The 17,660-nt window shown below is 38.2% G+C and overlaps 1 protein-coding gene across 2 annotated transcripts in view; it reads right to left on the bottom strand.

The window, feature by feature from the left end:
* The window catches only part of LOC106868125 (uncharacterized), a 48,224-nt gene that overhangs the window by 2,222 nt on the left and 28,342 nt on the right, over positions 1–17,660 (bottom strand). For both annotated transcript variants that reach the window (XM_014913257.3, XM_014913256.3), the window contains exons 2-4: positions 10,139–10,187; positions 1,498–1,946; positions 186–278 (exon numbers count right to left, since the gene is read on the bottom strand). In XM_014913257.3, coding sequence (XP_014768743.1) covers positions 186–278; positions 1,498–1,942 — 538 coding nt within the window. In that variant the 5' untranslated portion in view covers positions 1,943–1,946; positions 10,139–10,187. The remainder of the gene's footprint in view (positions 1–185; positions 279–1,497; positions 1,947–10,138; positions 10,188–17,660) is intronic.

Below are 17,660 nucleotides of genomic sequence, written 5' to 3'. Positions count from 1 at the left end.
ACTTAAGCTGACATTTAAGGAACAAGATTAATAAAAGAATTATCATCTTTCATTGAAGACAGTCTTTGGATTCCTTTGTGCCACATTCTTGGTAAATAAATCCTGTCAAAATTCTACCTGCTGCTTTTGCTCACACCTATAATTTTATGAAGATCTTAATTAATTGAAAGAAAGTAAGTACATACTTTTCCTAACTTCCATTTGATGAATTTCAACTATCTTCTCTAAAAACTGAATGTTTTCCATCAACTTGTCGAGACTTTCCATGCTGCCAATTTCTGTAAAGAGAAAGAAAAAGAAAAAGAAAAAACAAATACAAACAGAAAAACAAGCCAGAAATGTTTATATTAATGTCTCTCTTTTTTTTTTAATAATAATAATAATAATAATAATAATAATAATAATAATAATAATAATTATTATTATTATTATTATTATCATTATTATTATTATTAAGGCCTCAAGCTGGCAGAATCATTAGCATGCTGGGCGAAATTCTTAGTGGTATTTCACCTGTCACTGTTCTGAGTTCAAATTCCAGTGAGGTCAACTTTGCCTTTCATTCTTTTAAGGTCAATTAAATAAGTACCAGTTAAGCATTAGGGTAGGTGTAATCAACTTAATCCCTTCCCTCAAATATGAGGCCTTGTGCTTTAAGTAGAAAGGATTATTATTATTAATTTAGTGAGCTGGCAGAACCGTTAGGATGCTGGTATTTTGCCTGCTGCTATGTTCTTAGTTCAAATTCCGCTGAGGGTGACTTTGCCTTTCATCCTTTCGGGGTCAATAAATTAAGAACCAGTCAAGCATTGAGGTCGATGTAATCGACTACTCCCCTCCAGCCACTCCTGAGTGCTACTAAGTGCTTCTCATCTGCTATAGATGAGTGATTAGTAAGAGCTGTATGAGCCACGTACAGGGATGCTGTCAGTAAAGTGAGGGCTGGCAACGAGTACAGTGAAGAATTCCAGGTAGGAGTAGGGCTCCACCAAGGATCAGTCCTCAGCCCCCTCTTATTTATCATAGTCCTTTAGGCAATAACAGAGGAATTCAAGACAAGATGCTCCTGGGAGCTTCTCTATGCTGATGACCTTGCCCGAATAGCTGAGCCACTATCAGAACTAGAGAAGTTTCAGGTGTGGAAGCAAGGTCTAGAATCGAAGGGCCTTAGAGTCAATCTAGCAAAAGCCAAAGTCTTAATAAGTAGGAAGGCAGATAAAACTTGTTTATTCGGAATACGCCTTTTCTGCACCTTGATTGTGAATCATATATATATATATATATATATATATATATATATATATATATATATATATATATATACATACATACATACACACACACACATATATATACGTACAGACACACACAACCACTTTACTTTGTCTTGAGTGGTTCTTCTGCAGTCAGTAAAACCAAATCTGATGTCCCTTAGATAGAAAAATACTTGCAAAATGACCGTCCAATGTAGAGGTGAAAAACGTAATATCTACTAACCTTTACTAGTAAGAGAAGTATTAGGAGTTGTTTCCACACTATGGCTTTGCAGTTGTGATCTGAGTTTCTGATTTTTTGTTTTCTCAGCTGCTAATTCCTTTTTCAGTTTACTGACTGCTTTATGTAGTGTATCGACTTCACTTCTGCGTTTCATTTCATCAGGATTATCAGATGGCAAACCTTTCATTTGCTTCATACCCCGTTCATCGACAAGCTTCAATAAATCTTGATATCTTGTATTGAGCTCGTTATACTTCTTTTTCAGTTCTTCATATGCATCTTTTAGAGCAGACATAGAGGTTATACCAATGGATGAAGGAAGGTTTTGTCGTGATGCAGACAGAGTAAAGGTGATATTTGGACTTGCTGCAGCAACATCAGAAACATCATCTTCGTTTGGTATTATACTAATATCATCATCTTGGCATACATTGTAACTGCTCATTATGCTGTAAAAATAGAAAATATATATACATACATATAATATTTTATAAGCTTAAAGCTTATCAGCAATCACCATGCAATGACTAAAGAAAAGAGTTTAATATTGGAGAATATAAGATCTCGATGGAAAAATGTAAGGTTCTCATTCCACGCGTACGAGAACCCTACTTTTTCCCATCAGCACTAGTGTTGCAAATATTTTTGAACATTTATACTCAAAGTATGAGCTTAGCTTGTTTGCCAGTAGGCTGCAGTTTGACATGGTGGAGATGACTCTCTCAAAGCACTGGGTGTTAAAAGACATAGACAGGTGTGACAACTTATCCCATTCAGGAGTGATGGACAATGTTGAAACATCAATGTCCAGCATTGAAAATGGCTGGTATAGTGAACTAAGCGCTATAGTGAAAGCAAAGGATAACTAGTTTGAATTGTAAATATATGTAAAATACTGTCAATATATAACAACCTGTAAATTCTCATTAACCTCACCTGTTTCCAAGGAAACCAATTTTCCCCCATGATCAGATGTGGCTTTTTTCCCATAGAAGATTGCTAATAAACAACACCAATTGTATGATGGTGACACTTGTTTACAACCATCAAGTGATGTTAAGACAAGGAAACACACACACACACACACACAATGGTCTTCTTTCACATAATGTTCACATTAAAGTAAACATTTTCTTTTAATTCATATATTAAACAAGCTAATGCAGTTTTCTTCAATTTGAAATACATACTGTATATTATTTTATTATTTTGCTGAGGCATTGTGATACTAAGAACTTGGTGTTAAAACTCGATATATATATGGTTCATAGCAAAGCATCCCTCAAGTTGAGAGCAGTAATAAGAAATTATGTTATGAATTTCATTAGCTGATAGCTGTTTCTGCTATAAGATGCAATGCATTTATAGATGAGTGCTTGTGTATCATCCTATAGTTTCATCAGAGCTTCAAAAATGAAGTGCAATTATATTTAGTAAAGGTAAAAAACAATAAATGCTGTGAACTACTCAGATATCTCTTATTACTGTGAATAGGTAAAAAGAAAAAGTTGATAGTGAATAAGAGAACAAATTAGTAACGTAACAGAAACATGTACATCAACTTTCACATAATATCTAAAATAAATACCATTACACGAAATTAAAATGAAAAAAAACAATAGACAAAATGGCAAGAAAATAATTAACATGAGCTTATTGGGTAAGAAGTCAGAAAAGTTTTGCTGGTTAGCTTAACACCAGTTTTTCCATACAAGGGATCAACAGATTTATAAGTTAGATCTTTTTGTTCTTTAATACTGCATCATCATCTCTTCAAAGCTCAGTGTTATTACTTGGTCTATTTTTACTACATGTACTCTCAAATCCAATAAGTATCTTCTATTTATAGTTGGCTCCCCAATGTCTCTAATTCCCTATCAAGAAAGCATGAATGAATTGAATCGCACTCAATTCAAATATATACCTATCTGCCTATACATGCGTATGAATTGAGAGTGTCTCCCTATTCACCATTATCATCATTTAACGTCCGTTTTCCATGCTGGCATGAGTTGGATAGTTTGACTGAGAACTGGTAAGCTGCACCAGGTTCCAATCTGATTTGGCATGGTTTCTTAGGTTCGATGCCCTTTCTAATGCCCACCACTTCAAGAGTGTAGTGGGTGCTTTTCATGTGTCAGTTATGTAACACCGTCATCAGCTGCGACTGTGATCTCACTTGGTTTGTCAGGTCACCTCAAGCACAGTATATTGTCAAAGGTCTTGGTCACCAGTCACTACCTCCATGAGGCCCAAAGCTTAAACGGTACTTTAGACATGCCAGTTACATGACACTGACATTGACCATGACTACGATCTCACTTGGCTTGATGGGTCTTCTCAAGCACGGCATATCGCCTAATGTCTCAGTCGCTTGTCATTGCCTCCATGACACCCAACATTCGAAGATCATGCTTCACCACCTTGTCCCATGTCTTCCTGGGTCTACCTCTTCCACAGGTTCTCTCCACTGTTAGAATGCGACACTTCTTCACACAGCAGTCCTCGTCCATACACATCACATGATCATACAGTGCAGTCGTCTCTCTTGCACACCACATCTGATGTCTCTAATGCCCAACTTTTTTCTCGAGATGCTTACACTCTGTTGTGCATGCACACTGACATGCTAGCTTCATTTCTTTCAAGCCTGCACACGTCCTCGATGGTCACAGCACATATTTCACTGCCTGCAGCATGGCTGTTCATACACAGGCATCATACAATCTGCATCTGTAAGAGAGGCCTTTATTACCGACAGAGGTAGGAGCTTTCTGAACTTTTCCCAGCCTATTCTTATTCTAGCAGATATGATCTTGGAGCAACTACCCCAACTACTGACTTGGTTACCTAGGTAATGGAAGCTATCAACTGCTTCTAGTTTTCCCTGCTGGCATTTGATGATATACATACATGTATATATATTGATAGAAAAGGTAAGACAACAAAAGAAAGAAAGAGACCTCGATATTATGTAAATAGAGGAATTTATCTGTAAATAATATGTGACAATAATTCGGTAGCCATGATAAAACTCCAAGTTTCAGATGCCGGGGTGGAAACCCACACCGCCATCTCTTCAGTTATCTGACCATCGAAGCCAGATAACTGAAGAGATGGCGGCATGGGATTCTGCCCTGGCATCCGAAACTCGGAGTTTTATCATGGCCACCGAATAACTGCCACATATTATTTACAGATACATGTATATATAACACACACAGACACACAATGGGCTTCTTTCAGTTTCTGTTTACCAAACCCATTTGCCTAAGGTGCCACATAGAGGCACTGAACTTGAAACCATGTAGTTGGGAAGCACACTTCTTAACCACACAACCAGACCTATGTGTTTACATAAACACACAAATATATTCTTTTACTGGTCCCATTTATCTGGCTGTAGTCATGCTGGCATATTAATACACACACAAATAAACTTCCCAGTTTTACACTTGGGCTAGCTAAGCATTCTTTTATAATACTCATAACAGGAGACCAATTTCACCAAATACCAACTATGGGCTAGTCATGAACATTGAACAGTTAGTGAGATTACATAATTTGCTTAGCGAGAACTAACATTTCATAACATTGAAAAACAAAAATTTGTCATAACAATAATTACCTCACTCCAACTGGCCTTAGTCAACCACCAGTGAGTGGCATGTAGCAATCATAGCTATAAACTAACAATATATTTCCTAGATCATAAAAAGACAGGTCATGACACGAGTTGTCTATTGTACTTGCTGAAATTTAAATATTACTAACTTGACTCATATTTTTTTTTCTTCTTTGCTGCATAAATATTTCTAGCCATCTTTTCAATGCTCCTGCTATCAACTATCTTTTGTCTATTGCATTTTTTAGTCTCTGGACTGAGGCCATGCTGTGCACTACCTCGAAGAGTTTCAGTTGAATGAATTGACTCCAGTACAGTTTTTTAATTAAGCTTGGTACTTATTCCATCAGTTGTCAAGCAGTGGTGGGGTTACACACACACGAACACATACAATGGGCTTCTTTCACTTTCCATCTCCAAAATCCACTCACAAGACTTTGGTCAGCCCAGGGTTATAGTTGAAGACACTTGCCCAAAGTGCCACACAGAAGGACTGAAACTGGAATCATGTGGTTGGGAAGCAAATTTCTTACCACACAGCCATGCCAGCACCTATCTTTTAACAGAGTTTAATTAAACCCGGAGTGGCTGTGTGGTAAGTAGCTTGCTTACCAACCACATGGTTCCGGGTTCAGTCCCACTGCATGGCACCTTGGGCAAGTGTCTTCTACTATAGCCTCGGGCCGACCAAAGCCTTGTGAGTGGATTTGGTAGACGGAAACTGAAAGAAGCCCGTCGTGTATATGTATATATGTGTGTGTGTGTTTACGTGTCTGTGTTTGTCCCCCCACCATCACTTGACAACCGATGCTGGTGTGTTTATGTCCCCGTAACTTAGCGGTTCGGCAAAATGAGACCGATAGAATAAGTACTAGGCTTCCAAAGAATAAGTCCTGGGGTTGATTTTCTCGACTAAAGGCGGTGCTCCAGCATGGCCGCAGTCAAAAATGACTGAAACAAGTAAAAGAGTAAAAGTTTATTTTCTCAGTTTTGCTTAATGACACTATGATTAACAGGAATTTCTGTTCAAAATTACATCGTAACAAAAACTGGGTCACTGAACTCCATCATCATGCATTTTGTCTGATTCTCTCTGTTATCCTCCCCATGTCAACCACACAATCATCACTGTCCTGTTACTCTCTTACTACATTCCTCAACCTCTCCTACATCTGCTCTTCAACCCTATCCAATTATTAGACATTGCCTACTTCCCCTTACCCATATACTCTCACAAACCCCCATCCACTCCTAGTTTCTCTGTTTGCACTCATTTCTGCTCACCTTGTTTCTTGAGGTGCCACCTGGACACCTCATCACCACTTCACAGCTACTAATGATTTTATTTCTCTCTCTTTCCTAAATGTGAGTAGCCCTGTACCTCCCCTACAAGAAACTACTCTGCCTCACCCCTTAACCTTTATCTGCTATGAAACCTTCTGCTCAGGTTTCATAGGCCTAGCTATTACTGGTGACATGAGGAAAGCACCCAGACATAGAAACCATGTCAAAGCAGACACTGGAGCATGAAGCAGTCATTGGACGCATTGAATCTTGTCCAACTATCCAACTCATGCCAGTGTGGGACATAGACATTAACCCTTATGTGTTCAGGTTACTGTTAAATGTAATGCTTTTTCACTCAAATTGTTTTGCATTAATTATGCATTATCTTACAGCTTTGGGGTTTCAATGATGTGATTGTTTATCTTTAGAATGTCAATGTAGGTTAGATGTGAGAGGCTAGATGTGGCCAGTTGGAATGTAAAACATATAGTATATTTGGGCCAGATATGGCTGGTTTAAACATAAAAAGAATAAGTGATGATGATGATGATGTTGTCATTCAGCCACAGGTCAGCCCTAACTGAGCAAACATATGGCCAAAGGCATTCTAACTATGACCATCTTGTCTTCATTTTTTTTTTGTTTCAGACAGTGGGGTGTGATTTGCTAGAGAATTAGCTGCTATTTTTAACAGGCTGATCAACTTTGTAGAGACTTTTACTTTAATTTGGCAATAAGATTATTTTGGCACCATGTCAGCCCTGATAAAGAAGAGTTATTATTTACAAACCAAAGGAAGGCAGCAAGCTGGCAGAATCATTAGCACACTGGGCAAAATGCTTAGTGGTATTTCATCTGCCGCTATGTTTTGAGTTCAAATTCTGCCGAGGTTGACTTTGCCTTTCATCCTTTCGAGGTCAATGAAATAAGTACCAGTTATGCACTGGAGTTGATATAATCGACTAGCTCCCTGCCCACCAAATTTTCAAGGCCTTGTGCCTAGAGTAGAAATAATTATTTACAGACCAAAGGCAGTAGATAGGCAGTCATTAAAGTGTCAGGCAAAAAGTTTGGTCCAGCCCCAACATACTGAGTTTAAAACCTCTTGAAGTTAAGTTTACTTTCCATCCTTCTATAGCCAATAAAACAGAAGACCAGTCAAGTACTGAGATTGATTTGACACCCATTCCCTATGAAATTGCTGAACTTGCACCCAAATTAGAAATCATTATGAGCAAAGCAAAGTGGCAGAAACATTAGAACAACAGGCAAATGATTTGTGGGATTTAGATATGGTATTCTATGTTCTGAGTTCAAACCTTTCTGGGATTAATAAAATAAATTACCAGTCAAGTACTGGAGTTGATATAATCAATTGTTCCCTTTTCCAACACTCAAGTCTGTGTGTCCAAGTAACAAATCATTATTTAGAGAGCTATGACAGTAGGTGTTTGTTATGAAAAGTGGTTTATGAATATGGGCTGCGTGCAACATATAATGATGTGAAGTGAAGTGTTGTGTTTTTTATAATTTGTTATATAGATTTGGTGTCCAGGCAGGACCAACAGTCCATGATGAATCTAGTGTATTGTTTAAATACTAAGTTTCTTGGTAAGAAAGACAGTTGATTCGGTAGGTGGCACTTTAAGTTTGATGTTTTGGAGCCAAGTTCTTGGTTAGGCATGGCCAACCTTTTTCAAGAAGTGAACCACATGAAGCATGGCTTGTCATCATCATCATCGTTTAACGTCCACTTTCCATGCTAGCATGGGTTGGACGATTTGACTGAGGACTGGTGAAACCGGATGGCAACACCAGGCTCCAATCTAATTTGGCAGAGTTTCTACAGCTGGATGCCCTTCCTAACGCCAACCACTCAGAGAGTGTAGTGGGTGCTTTTACGTGTCACCCCGCACGAAAACGGCCACGCTCGAAATGGTGTCTTTTATGTGCCACCCGCACAGGCCAGTCCAGGGGCACTGGCAACGATCTTACTTGGCTTGCCGGGTCTTCTCACGCACAGCACATTTCCAAAGGTCTTGGTCAGTAGTCATCGCCTCGGTGAGGCCCAATGTACGAAGGTCTTGCCTCACTACCTCAGCCCAGGTCTTCCTGGGCCTACCTCTTCCACGGGTTCCCTCAACTGTTAGGGAGTGGCACTTTTTCACGCAGCTATCCTCATCCATTCTCACCACATGTCCATACCAGCGCAATCGTCTCTCTTGCACACCACAACTGATGCTTCTAATGTTCAGCTTTTCTCTCAAGATACTTACACTCTGACGGGTATTCACATTGACATTACACATCCAACAGAGCATACTGGCTTCATTCCTTGCGAGCTTACGTATGTCCTCAGCAGTTACAGCCCATGTTTCACTGCCATGTAGCATGGCTGTTCGTACGCATGCGTCATACAGTCTGCCTTTTACTCTGAGTGAGAGTCCCTTTGTCGCCAGCAGGGGTAAGAGCTCTCTAAACTTTGCCCAGGCTATTCTTATTCTAGCAGCTACACTTTCAGCGCACCCACCCCCACTACTAACTTGGTCGCCCAGATAGCGGAAGCTATCGACTACCTCTAGTTTTTCACCCTGGAATGAGATAGAAGTTGTTTCCTGTTTGTTTACAGTCTTTATTGCACCTGAACATCTGCCACAAACAAAAACTAACTTGCTAGTTAACCTGCCTTTGATGTTGCTGCACCTCTTATGTGTCCATAGCTTGCACCGGGTACATCTTATAGAGTTACTACCTACTCCTTTTCTACATACTGAGCAGGGCCATCTACCTGAAGGGGTTTGTGTTTTATCTACCTTCCTACTTATTAAGATTTTGGTTTTAGCTAGGTTGACTCTAAGGCCCTTCAATTCTAGACCTTGCTTCCACACCTGAAACTTCTCCTCTAGTTCTGATAGTGAAGCTAGGTATACTATACTACTAAAAGGTATACTACATCAGGTATACTATACTACTAAAAAAAAAAATAAGTGTGCTATTCAAAAAGTCTTACAGGCTGCAGTTTGTCCATGACTGTTCTTTGTAGAGTTGAAATAATTATGTGCTAATGGGACTATCTCTGATGCTTTCAACCATTTCTTGAGCACACCAAGTATCAGTTATGCTCTTTACACTCTTTCTCAGGGACAATTATGATCTTCTGGCCATCATCTCCAGCACTGTCCACTCATTCATAGATGATGCCATTCCTAATGTCCTGCACACAAGCATCAAGCACTTCATGCCCTGTACACAAGCGTGAAGCATCATCCGCCTGTAACCTGGATATCTTAAACCATACTTGTACAACCTTCATGAACAAAAACCTCACAACATTAAGACACAACCATTGTACACATCAAAGAAACAGTCAAATACCTCAAACTCTAGCCAAGGGCAACATGCAACTACAACCTTAAAAGTTGCTACAAATGTAAGGCATGATAACCACTGATGATCTCCTATGGTGATCTCATATTACAATACAAATAACAGCATCATAAACATTGGACTTCCTCTTCAGCAGCAATTTATTCTGACCTCATCCTGTTGCCTCTAGCAACATATCTAGAAATAGCACTTTCCTACACTCTCTACTCTTCTTCCATACTTGTTGAAATCATTCATTAAAGGATATGCAAACAGACTATTTAAATTATGATAAACACACATAATTTCAAACGATATTTAGTGAGTTTTAAAGCATTAAAAGAAATAGTTTTAATACATTACCTTCAATAAACTTCAGCAATCTAACAGTATTTTATAGTCCATAGCACAACTGAAAATAAACAATGTAAATAATCAGATTAATAATAATGGTGATGATGATGATGGTGATAATAATGATAATAATGGACCTAGTGGTGGTGGACAAGGTGCACCACATATGCTATATAGTTGACGTTGCATGCCCCTTTGACCCACGAATAGTCATATAACCTTCTTAAGTACAAAATAGCCTGGCTATAGAAAATGAAGAAGGTGAAGATAGTGCCAATTATTGTTGGGTCCTTGGTAACAGTATCAGAAGGCATCAAGAGGAATATAAAGGAAATTGGAATAGAATGCCCAGTAGAACTGTTACAAAAGGGTTTCCCTCTTGGCACTGCCAGAATAATCAGGAAAGTATTAGCTCAAAAGAATGAATGGTATTTTACCATAGGTTGCAGGTAGTAAGCCCACTACACATACAAGACTCCAGGAGTTCCAACCAAACCTGTGATAAAGAGATAATGGTATAAAAGATGGGCTACAGCAAATATTCTGCTCAATACCAGATTTGCTTGACCTTAACTAGTTGAACATGTCCCTTAGTGGCTGATGATATGTGCATCTCTGATCATGAGCAGAAGTAGTTGGGGAACATCATAACCATGTATTGAAAGGAATTATTTGGGGTTTGAATAATTCACCTCTGGAAGCATGGGTGTTTTGTTCATCATTTTGAGCAGGATTGGCTACTCAACCTGAAGAAAATTCTAACTGGGCCCCATCTGCAAGGTCATGCACTGTTTATCTTGACATGAGATCACCATGTCGTGCACATATGGTTGTGATGCATGTGCTTGATGTACCCTTATCAGATGGGTATTCATGATGGTAATATTGAGCTTCGTATATTTGCACCCCAGTGTCACTTTGGTGGTATGCGCTGCTCTCTCACTCGATAATAATAATCCTTTCTGCTATAGGTACAGGGTCTGAAATTTGTGGGGAGGGGACTGGTCAATTACATTGATCTCAGTGCTCAATTGGTACTTAATTTATCAACCCTGTAAGGATGAAAGGCAAAGTTGACCTTGGCGGAATTTGAACTCAGAATGTGATGATGGATAAAATACCGTTAAGCACTCTGCCTGGCATTCTAACGATTCTGCCAGCTTGCTGCCTTAATAATAATAATAATAATAATAATAATAATAAAACCAAAACTGCTGACAAATGGTATAAGCACCATCCTGGAGCTGTAACTGAGGAAGAAAATGTAACGATTCTTTGAAGCTTTCCAGTACATACAGACTGGACCATCAAAGCTAATAAACTGGACATTGTTGTGAAAGACCAAAACAATGAAGTTTGTTTATTGATCAACATGAGCATTCCTTGTGATTATAATATCTCAGCAAAAGAATTTGACAAGTTCAGAAAATATAAAAACTTGCTCATTGTACTCAGAAAAAGTGGAGTATCTCAAGATGATTACAATACCAGTGATTGTAGGGAGCACTTGGAATGATGAAAAAAAGGAACTGAATATTATTTGAGAATGATCTCTGGTTTACCATCCAGGCAAGAAGTGCAAAAGATTGTTTTGACTAGTATATCACACGTACTGAGAAGAGCATTGTTGCTGTGAATTTTCTTTCTATTTCCCCCTCTTTTTTCTGTTATCTTTTCTTCCATTTTCTACTTTTTCTTTTCGCATTAGTCTAAGCTTTGCCCATTGCATCTTTCATTACCATTCTGTGGCATGGTTTTCAGACACATTATCCATTCATATTATATGGTTTTGGCTAGCAAGGGAATCTCCACATAATTGCTAAAAATCTGCTAAAAATAACAACCAAATATTCATCAAGTTACACCATGTAATCAAATAAATAAATAAATAAATAGAAAGAATGGGTGCTTCAGATAATGTAATCCCAGATATACCATGTCTGAAAATAAGAATACTTATGATTATGTCTGAAATTTGGACACTGTGTTTTCCAGCATACAAATCAACATAGTATATAATGTAATCAAATATTTAGCTTCATTATGTTATATATAAGTCAACACAACAGTTTTGTAGCTTTCTAAACTCAAATCTCATGCATTAAAGCTATTACTAGATCTTTGTTAGAAGACATTAAGACAAAAGTAAAATGAAGTGGGATTGAACCCAGGACCACATATTTGTGAAGCAAACTTATTAACCATGCCTGCAATATCTTAAATTGAAATTAAGACTCAGTGAAACTAATGAGTTTGTATCATTTGAAATAATGACAGTCAAACAGCACAAGCATGGCTGTGTGGTAAGAAGATTGCTTCCCAACTACATGGTCTCTAGTTCAGTCCTATTGCGTGACACCTTAGGCCAGTGTCTTCAACTATAGCCCTTTGCTATGTGAGTGAGGGTTATAGTTGAGCCTTGTGAGTAGATAGGTAGATGGAAACTGGAAGAAGTCAATTGTATGTGTGTGTTCCTGTGTGTCACTGTCTTCTTGCCTTGAAATCATGTGATAGTTGTAAATGAATGTCACCACCATAGAAAGCAGTGTCCTTCATTTCCAATCTTCCATCAAAGCATGTTTGGCCAAGGGGAAATATTACCTTACAGGTGAGGATTGGTGATAGGAAGGAAATCTGCCACAATAAATTCTGTCGGACCAATGAAGCAAAGAAATGTGGACTTATGATGATGACGAATCTCATGATTGATTGGATTATAGAAACACTACATTCATATATATATATATATATATATATATATATATATATATAGTTGAAATTTACAGAAAAACAAAAGACGAAGACAGGTGTATAAACAACAAACAGGAATATTAGTTTAACACTCGGGAAGGTGAGAAAGTCTTTTACGTTTTGAGCCTACACTCTTCAACAGAAAGGAACACGAGATAAACACACACACACACACACACATATATATAAAACACTTGAATAAGAAAGCGACTTCACTTAATGAATGTATCTGCAGCAAATCAGTCCTCAAAATACCTATCTTTATCAAAACTACACCTACAGGAGGTATTAATTTTAGAATTCAAGGAAATGAAAAGCTCATCAATTTTACTGTGTTACATATAGTTTCAACAGTTAATTGTAGTCCCATATGGTCCCCCACTTACAGTTAGACAGACTGGTTGTTGAAAGTTTTGACCACTGATATATAATAATACTCACAACAGGATATAAAAACAACTGACTTGGTTTTTAGCCACTCATCACTTGAAAAAACACATAATAAATACAAACTTATATCACTATCATCATCTTTTAATGTCCATGTTCCATGCTGGCATAGGTTGGACAGTTTGATAGAAACCAAGGGGTCCAAGGGCTGGATTGTGCTCCAGTGTCTGCTTTGACATAATTTCAATGGTTGGATGCCCTTCTACTTTACAGTGTGTTCTGGATGCATTTTTCATAAGGTTGTCATGCAGCTTGCAAGACTATGAGCCTCAAGTGGAGTGGCTTTATGCCAGGAATCGAATGGTGAAAGCATGAGAGGAGAGACCAGAGTAGAATAGGGATCCTGCTGTTGATGAGTTACATGACTAGTCATTTTTTAGACTAGAGGGTGGGAGTGATTGGATGGTACTGCAAAGAGATAAAAACAGTGGTAATGAGATAAAGATCAACTCAAAACTTATAGATGCAGCCATGGCTATGTGGTTAAAAAGTTCACTTTTCTACTATAGTCTGAAGCTGCCCAATGCTTTGTGAGTGAATTTGGTAGATGGAAACTGTAAAAGTCCATAGAGATATATGTTATTGTGTGTCAGTGTGCATTTGTGTGAGTGTGTGTGTGTATGTATGCTTGTGCATGTACGTCTGTTTAAATGTTTTACATTCTGTGCTTCAGACGAAGATTACTGGGTTAGGTATGGTGACATTTGGGACATTTCCATTTCAACAAATCATCTGGTAGCTCTGCACATCTAAAAATAGGCATAAACTCCTTTACTTGAAAGATGGCTAAGGGTTAACAATGGGAAGGGTAAATGGCTGTAAAACAATGCTTCAGTAACATATAACCACCTCACCCATGCTAACATGGAAGACTAGATGTCAAACTAACAAATAAAATAATAATGGTTTCAAATTTTGCCACAAGGGCAGCAATTTTGGTGGGAGGGGATGAGTCAATTACATTGACTCCAGTGTTCAACTGGTAATTATTTTATCGACCCTGAAAGGATGAAAGGCAAAGTCAATCTTGGTGGAATTTGAACTCAGAATGTTAAAGATGGGTGAAATGCTGCTAAGCATTTGCCCGGTGTGCTAACTATTCTGCTAGCTTGCTGCCAAATAATAATAATAATAATAATAATAATAACAAATGGTATAAAAGATGGGCTATAGCAAATATTCTGCTCAATACCACAGATTTGCTTGTCAGTTGCTTGACCTTAACCAGTTGAGCATGTCCCTTGGTGGCTGACGATATGTGCATCTCTGATCATGAGTAGAAGTACTGGGGGAGCATCAAAGCCTGTGTTGAGAGGAATTCTTTGGGTTTGGATAATTCACCTTTGGAAACATGGGTGTTTTGCTCAACATCCTTAAACAAACATTATTCAGGGACCTTTTGAGTGGGATGGGGCTACTCGACCTGAAGAAAATTCTAACTGGGCCCCACCTGCAAGGTCATGCGCTGTTTATCTTGATATGAGCTCACCATGTCGTGCACATATGGTTGTGATGCATGTGCCTGGTATACCCTGATCAGACAGGTAGTCACGATGGGTATAATGGGCTTCATATATTTTACCCCAGTATCACTTTGATGGCATGCACTGCTCTTTCACCCTATAATAATAATAAAATCCTTTTTTATATCGGCAGGAATAAGATGATCCAAATGTGTTCGTTTCTTTAATTTCATTCTCTGTATTGCTCTCCAAATTTCCATAGGGAAAGTAAAATACTCCCAAATAAACTTAGCTATGGAAGAAATGTTGCTGGTAAATGCAAATTTATTTGCTGTAGCTGGGGCCAGTGACCCCTAGCTGGCTCCTGTGCCAATGGCATGTAAAAAGCACTATCCGAACATGGTCAATGCTGGCTCCTGCACCGGTGGCATGTAAAAAGCACCATACGAACCTCATGGAGGTGATCACAAAGGACCAGGATGACTAGCAATAAATGGTTCTCAAGAAGACATGCCCATCTAGGTGAAACTGAGTTCTGGTAGAGCTGTGCGCATGTGTATGTGTACATATATATATATAATATATGCATGCACATCTGAGCCCTTCCTTCATCAATTTCCTTCTCTTCAAGACATCCCCATCACCCATTACATCCTTTAACAGCATCTCTTCCTTGACACCACTTACTTCTTTTACTACCCAGCACCAATTCACTTGTTATCCACTCTTCATCTATCAATATTGTTCTCTTCACCCATACTTTCATTGGTCACACACCCCACTGATCTCCCTTTTCACCACCACGTCTCTTACCTTTTGCATGCACAACACCTGTCTCTCTCTTCCCAACCAGCTCCTGTATACTTTTATTAATACCAATCTCCTTGCATAAAGTCGTTCCTCGGGGCTCATAATCTTGCAAACTGCATGGCAGTCTTACTAATGAAGGTTGCACATGAAAAGCAACCAGTATACACTGTAGAGTGGTTAGTATTAGGAAGGGCATCCAGCCTAAGAAACCGTGCCAAAGTAGAGACAGGAACATGATTCAGTCCTTGGGGCCACTGGATCCAGTCAAATCGTCCAACTTATGCTAGTGTGGAACACGGACGTTAAATGTTTCAAACCATACCAACGCAGGAGAGAGAGAGAGAGAGAGAGAGAGAGAGAGAGAGAGAGAGAGAGAGAGAGAGAGAGAGAAGCAAGGAAACTGACATACGGAGCATTTGCACAAAATCAACACGGTCGTGCACAGTTGGCTTGCTCCACGCGATTCACGGAACAATGTCTGACTCAACGGCCTTCAACTGTTCTAGGCATTCCCAGACTGGTGCTAAGCTAGACAATGGTGCTACCTTCCGACTTGGATCCCACCAGATTGGACCACCGTGAAGGTAAACAATCCCACAGGATGACCTGCTTTCGTACTCCGCAGTCGCTGACAACTAAAAGTGGGAGGCAGAATTCTAGCCGTCGAGTACCGCAATGAGGACCGAGGAAAGCAAGCGATGCATGCAGTATGGCTACTAGGCATATATCTTCGAACAGGGTAGAGCTGGAGACTAGCTTCGCTGGTAAATCGCCGAAGATTTTTTATTAACGTCATCGGGCAAAGGTAGTTAAGCGACGGGTGAAGAGGTTTTATGACTGAGATAGAGTATTAGGAATTGATTTGGCAGTTGTCCGTAATAATATTTTGTATTTCAGTGTGTTGTTCGATAGAGGAGAAGAATAACGACAAATTCTAATTTTGTTTTTTTGAAAAAAGTAAATTGTTAGTACCATTCTTAAAAAATTATTATGCGGGAATTTTTTTTAAGTACACCTATACAATGTAAACATGAATTAGTTTACACCTATTTTACACTCATGTAAACATGAGTTATTTGATATGCTACTTTAGATTAGACTTCTTTGCTGAGGTAATTCATTCTTACGATAGAGCATGTTGTCCGAAGAATTTGGACTTGAAACATGTGGTCATCATTTTAAAAATAAATGTGGAGATTTGAATAGAAAGTATGCTTACATAAAGTCCCTACCCCCGCCTCGCATTAGAATTTATATGGATAGACAGTAGTGAGCTGAAACAATTATAAAGTTTCTAAGCTAAATGAGGTTTACTTTCCTTTTTTTACTTTTAAAGGAAATGAAAAGGGAAAAAAAAAAAAAAAAAAAAAGGATCGGTAATATATCAGAAGAGCAAATTCAGTTCAACTATTTGAAGCACCTTCCCGCCTCATATAAAAAGGTCTTGTGATCAGCGAAAGGAAATGATTACTGGGGAGAGGTAGAAAATGATGAACAAGTACATTTCGGAGAAAATATATATAATGTATATGTAAACAGCGATTTTGCGAAGAAAAATCGTATTTGTTTTAGCGTTAAAGTATATAAACTAGTAAATATAACTTGGAATTTTATGATTTAAAAAAAAATGAAAGAAAAAGATATCACGAGAGAAAGGATTGATTATATTCATGAGAATGTCTTCTGAAGAATCGCTTGAAATATTGTTACAAGTGATTTATTTAAATGATCGAAATCATTAAGCTAATATGCTAAAGTACAGAGGGAGAAATTATCTCCCATTTATTAATGTAGAGAAAAAATCATACGGAAACAATACTGCTTAAATAACAGAAATGAGGCGCATTTAACGTAATGTAGTTTCCTCAAATACTCAGATGGATACAAGATGGGTCAAAAGATTTAAACCGAGTTTAATAACAAAAGAAAATAATTACGGCTACATATATATGTAAATAAATAAATATATATATGTATGTTGTGGAAAATGTGTTATTATTAGCGTAATTAAAAATGAAAATAAAAACAATTTGAAAACCAATGTCCACTGCGCATAT

The sequence above is a fragment of the Octopus bimaculoides genome, chromosome 4 (genome assembly GCF_046866305.1).
Source record: "Octopus bimaculoides isolate indiv1 chromosome 4, ASM4686630v1, whole genome shotgun sequence".
Classification (NCBI taxonomy): domain Eukaryota; kingdom Metazoa; phylum Mollusca; class Cephalopoda; order Octopoda; family Octopodidae; genus Octopus; species Octopus bimaculoides.
This window is presented reverse-complemented; position numbering and strand designations above follow the sequence as displayed.